The sequence below is a fragment of the Sceloporus occidentalis genome, unplaced genomic scaffold, assembly GCF_023333645.1.
Source record: "Sceloporus occidentalis isolate IW3139 unplaced genomic scaffold, rSceOcc1.0.p SCAF_7, whole genome shotgun sequence".
Classification (NCBI taxonomy): Eukaryota; Metazoa; Chordata; class Lepidosauria; order Squamata; family Phrynosomatidae; genus Sceloporus; species Sceloporus occidentalis.
In genome coordinates, this window is record NW_028316987.1 from 15,961,903 (window position 1) to 15,967,902 (window position 6,000).

Sequence of the window (6,000 nt, forward strand, 5' to 3'; positions counted from 1 at the left end):
TGAAATAGGAGGCATTTTAGTGTGTTTGTGTTTGAATGACTTTTTATTTTAATTCTTATGTACTTTTTTGTACCTAGGATATTCTCCAAGTATACAGAATCATTATTTTATTTTTGGGTGGCTGTTACTTCCAAATTGATAGACACTAATTGACTCGAGTTTGCTATTAGAGTGAATAAAATAGTCATACTTTTAGTATAATATTAATAAACTTATGGGGAAACTATTAATAATAATGTTTAAAGGCTGCATCTCTCTCTTCAAGAAAAAAAGGTCCTGGACAAGATTTAACATCTTCCTAATTTTCTTCCAGGACTTGTTCTCTCAGACATCATTGAGAAGTACTTTGTGTCACCTACCCTCTTCAGGGTAATCCGTCTGGCTAGAATTGGGCGTGTTCTCCGGCTGATCCGAGGAGCGAAAGGCATCCGGACGCTTCTCTTTGCCTTGATGATGTCCCTGCCAGCACTTTTCAACATTGGCCTTCTGCTCTTCCTGGTCATGTTCATTTATTCCATTTTTGGGATGTCAAACTTTGCTTATGTCAAGAAGGAATCTGGCGTTGATGACATATTTAATTTTGAGACTTTTGGCAATAGCATCATCTGCCTTTTCCAGATCACCACATCAGCTGGTTGGGATGGCTTATTGAATCCCATCCTGAATAGTGGTCCCCCAGACTGTGATCCTCATCTGGAGAACCCTGGCAGTGACGTGAAGGGAGACTGTGGCAATCCTGGCATGGGCATCTGCTTTTTCTGCAGCTACATCATTGTTTCCTTCTTGATTGTGGTCAACATGTACATTGCTATCATCCTGGAGAACTTCAATGTAGCCACAGAGGAGAGTGCTGAGCCTCTGTGTGAAGATGACTTTGAAATGTTCTATGAGACATGGGAGAAGTTTGACCCTGACGCCACACAGTTCATTGATTATAGCACACTCTCTGACTTTGCAGACACTTTGCAAGAACCTCTGCGAATTGCTAAACCAAACAAGATCAAGTTGATCACAATGGACTTACCCATGGTTCCTGGGGATAAGATACATTGTTTGGATATCCTCTTTGCACTTACCAAAGAAGTGCTGGGGGACTCTGGTGAAATGGATGCTCTGAAGGAATCAATGGAGGAGAAATTCATGGCTAACAATCCCTCAAAGGTGTCTTATGAACCAATTACCACCACGCTGAAAAGGAAGCATGAGGAAGTGTGTGCCATCAAAATCCAACGGGCATTCCGACGATATCTACTAAAGCGGTCAGTGAAGCAGGCCTCTTACATATACAGACATAGTCAAGATGAAGATACCTTGGCAGAAGGGGCCCCAGAGAAAGAAGGATTGATTGCAAATCGAATGAATGCACTCTATGGATCTTCAGACATGCAAATAGAAAGTGAAACATCTCCAGAAGCACCTCCACCTATTGAACTTGAGCCTATCACCAGTCCAGAGACTACACAAGATGCTGGTGAATCCAAAGCGAAAGAAGAGGAACCTAAGAAAACAACAGAAGATGATCCCAGCAAAACTAAAGAATCAAAGGCCACCAAACGTGATGTAAAAGAGTCATTTGTATAATGCAGGGCACTTCTGGCCAACAATCGATTGACTCTGGTTCCAAAAAGACTCCTCTTACATCTCTCTCACAAGGGCCCTTCCATATCTTGTGCTATCATGAGCTGTGTTCTCTTAACAGAGTTCAACATCTTAACTTTGGAAGTAGAGCCTCTTCTGGTTTCTAGTATTTCAAATTCACCACAATGTAGAAAGATTATTTTTCTTATGAGATGAGTATGAATTATCTCTATTGCTGGTGACAAGAAAATGAATTTTATTTTAATTTTAGCTGATGTCTATCTTAGCATGTTCCTGGGCCAGTTCTGAGGTTAATTCTTCCCTATTAGAGTTTTCAAGAGGTTTTGGAAGAAGATGTAGAAGAGAGGGAAATGGCCAACGCTATGAGTCTTGATCATTGCTGTGGAGTTCCAAGCTATACATGGAAATAGAAGATCATGTCTGAGGAGCTTAACTGGAGTTGTGTATATTGTACAGTTAAAGAACAACCTTTAACACATACAAAAACTAGATAGTGTGGCCTGAGTCAATTATGCAAATTCTCCTGTGGCTGCATATCTTGCATAATTTATTCTGCTAGTCATGGGAACAAAGAGCTTTATAGGATACTGAAGCCTTGCCTCTATATAACTGGACATTGTGTACTATAAATGTCTGCAACACACACAGCTTCTGAGATTTCATCAACTTTGCTTACACATTTTTTGAACTTTAAGGACTAGAATAATTCTTACTTTATCAAAGAAAGCTCAATTATTAAAGTTGTTGAATTCAGTGCCCATTGCTCAGGTCTGCAGTTTTGTAGAAACTGCACTTGACCATGGAAAGCAGAATACTCAGAATCCTAGCCACTGGAGTCTTGTTGGACATACTTTGGAATATGATGAAAATGTTGCCTTCAGCCATTTTCTTTTGTTTTCTATATGTGTCTTGAAAACACTAGCAGTGAAAAATGCCACTTGCACTGGTTCTCAGACACTAGCAGCTGGATACAGCTCTGTGCCTGACTTTCAAAAATGTATTTCCTAATATTGTTTCTGGTTAACGGACTGGTACACTTTGGCTCAGGATTCTTTCCAGCGTCTAAAGGCAAGGTGAAGATTAATATTGAAATAACGGGGTGTTTTCCCAAACACAAACTGCGAAGTCTTAAAAACTAGTTCCAACTTTTACCTTTTGGGTATTTGAATGGTCTTAAACAATTTTTATTAGAAAAGGTTTAAAGTACAATTCAGTCTTAACCATTTGGACACTATTTGAAGTTTCTTATAAAGAAAAAAGAGCAAACGCATTGAATTAATCAGTTCTCAGGGTTTACTGTCAGCTTTGAAATGTTTCTGAGTTAATTCTCAACTCCACTAACATCTATGAATACAAACTGCACTTTTTCTGTATCTACCATGTTGGTATTTTCTTCTTTAAAGCCATGTCACAGCGCTGGTTTAGAATATTGTATGTGCTATGTTCTCATCTCCCATAATCCAGAAATTGCACATTTTGCTTTACTCTTTCCTGTTGCCTCTCTTCTCAGCCCATAGAGTGAGCAGGGATGGCATAGACGCCTGGATGTCACAGAGTTCTTATGCGCAATGAGAAATGTGGTGTTCCAGACAAAAGAACACAATTCCTACGCTGGTATGGTGCACCACAAAACCTGAAAGGCAGGAACCTGCCATCTGGATATTACAATAAGATGTTTTCTTAACCACCCAACTGAAATTAATAGTTTCTCGGCAAAGCAAAGTAGTCTTATGTAACTCCATTTGTTTCAGTTGCACTTGTACAAGATGTTCCCAGCTGTTTGTGCTCTCAGCCATCTGTAATGAAATTAAGAAAACAACGGATAAACATGATGTGTTAAAAACAGGGCCTACTCTTAGTTGTCTTTGTCCCTCACCATCACCACTGGTAGCAGGTAATTTTGACAAGGTCTATGGCATCTTTGCCCAGTTTATCCCACCCTATCTCTGTGGCAGCTATTCCTGCCTACTGAGTATTATTTATACAGAGTGGGAAGGTTATTTGCATACTAACAAAAAGCATGCAAATCAGCTAATCCTTCCAGCTCCTAGAGAAGGTTTCCTGAGCAATTTCAGATGAAACCCGCAAGTGACAAATCATCCCAAAGATGGACAATTCAAAGGCACTAGAAACTGATTTGTCATTGTAAGGGCAAGATATCTGGTCTGATGTTCTTGAAGCATTTCTATAGCTAAATAGTGGGTGTATGTAATTAGATATGCATAGTTAGTGCCCATATAGTTGTGAAGTCAAACCTACCCTGTTTTGTTGATATCTGCAAGATATAACTCAAGAGGTATTGGTTTTGCCATTTCTACTGGAACCCATTATGCACAGCACTGCTTCTTTGCCGTAGCTGTAGCATTGCAAAACCACCTCTTGACTTCTCTAGAGTAGATTATAAACATGGAAATCGATTTAATTATAGAAAGTATATGCTACCATTTAACCAAATAAACTTGCAAGGTGCCTGAAACATGAAAGAAAGGGAAAACAGGAAAATCAGATCTGAACTGAGAGGGAATTTCATGCATCATTTGAGAAGAATGGAACAGAGGAAAATCTGAGCTTGCCCTCTGAAAAGAAAATTATACAAACTACCATTTGTATGTACATTTATAGACAATTGAAATGTGGTACACAAACCAGGAGCACATAGAAAACCTTATAGGCTTCCTCTTTTGAGAGTATGCCTATTCTGTCAATTAATTCCTACTACCACCCCATACAGCTAGTTTGTGTGCATTCAGTGTAAGAGCTCTCCTTCTGAAAACTAATTTTGCTCATTGGTTGTATTTGCAGAATCAGGGGCCCTGTCCTAATTTCTTACCTGACAATTTGTGAGCTGATCACAGACATCAAATATAGGTTCCGGCTCAAAGCCAACAATGCGAAATATATGCCCTTACCTTCTTGATGATGCTGGATTTTGGTTCCCATCACTCTTCACCTGTTTGTCTGTGCTATTTAAGACTAATGCAGTTCCACAGATTCTGGAGCACCATACTTTGTCAACCCCTAACCTAAGAGCACATGTTCTATCAGTCAAGTCTTAATCTCTCCAAGTCTCTCCAATCGAACAATATCCATAATCCAGGCTATGGTTTTAAAACCTGAGAATAGAAAAAATGTAAATGTTTGCAAGCAAAACCTATATTAGAGAATGGACCCTAAGTCTGGCTCCTCATCACCAGAACTTGCTACACTCACCTGTGAAAACAGGGTTTTTGCACATGCCTTTATGAAATGAGAGGAAAATGTTGCTAATGAGTACATACTTCCAATTAAGTCACTCCCCTCAGTGAAAGAACATTTAGAAAAGAAAAGATAAACCTGGCTCCACTTCTGCCATCAGAGATCATAATTATTCAGAGGAGAGATATGTATGTGTTCTGGGCAGATTGCTGGGACGTTATCCAGCACCCTATTGTTGAGAATGCTTCTCTTTACAAGTGACAAAGCTGGGATTTTCCAGTTGTCAGTCCAGTTGGAACATCTCAGTTTTCATCTTCACCTGGGGCAGGGGGCCCATCCAGTAAATGTGTCATTTGAGACAAGGTTTCCAATTGTGTTTACATGTGAAGAGCTGTGGAAAGAGGACTGTTCTGTTTCAAATGGACTGTGTTGTTTGTACATATGTGATCTTCTGTGCTGAGATAAACCCTATCTCCATTAGACTGTGCAATGTTTTCTTTGTACATTTCTTAAAATAAAATCTGTAAATGAGCAACTATTATATTTAAGACCATATGCCTGTTGTGTAACAAGTTTTCCTACCTTTGCCTCACCTACTCTCTCTTCTTATGTCTAAACTTTATTTTTTCTTTATTTCTGTCTTTCAGAGGTGCTGGGATATAAATCTGGCTAGATTTAAACTGATATTTAAGTTCTTTCCCTCTCAATGGGTAAGGCCTGTATTGCCTTTACTCAGAGATAAAGGAGAGTATCTGTGTTCCCTCAAATATTTCCCCAATGATTTTCCCCTATCTCATTATGAATTTATTTGTGGATGCAAGAATTCAAGCTCTGCTTTATTTTTTTCTTTCCATGTTGTGAGCTGAGTTCTGAAAGTTAACATACATTCTAAGGCTCAGGTCTGATTTAGTTTTCAGGTCCTGCATCCTACATCTGCTCAGAGCTTTTATAAACCTCCAGAACCTGTGATATGTAGAGCTGAGATGTACTTCCAGTGTATGAGAGCCTGAGGAAGAGTTTTACATCTTCATAATTTGGTTCCCACCTTCAAGCTACAATTCTTTGGCCATAAAGATCACCTGTGTCTACATTACAGACATTGTTCTATCACTATCTTCTTCATTTCTCATAATTTTTTTTTGGTCTTTCAAACAGTGCTATCTAAAAGAAGGTGAGAGACTTGGAGGTTCACCACCAATTGTGTGA

General features: G+C 39.1%; 1 protein-coding gene across 2 annotated transcripts in view; it reads left to right on the forward strand.

Moving 5' to 3' along the window:
• LOC149309266 (sodium channel protein type 4 subunit alpha-like) overlaps window positions 1-4,578 on the forward strand; it is an 89,268-nt gene extending 84,690 nt beyond the window's left edge. For both annotated transcript variants that reach the window (XM_089532070.1, XM_089532069.1), the window contains one exon: window positions 314-4,578. In XM_089532070.1, coding sequence (XP_089388196.1) covers window positions 314-1,581 — 1,268 coding nt within the window. In that variant the 3' untranslated portion in view covers window positions 1,582-4,578. The remainder of the gene's footprint in view (window positions 1-313) is intronic.
• Window positions 4,579-6,000: the final 1,422 nt, after the last annotated feature.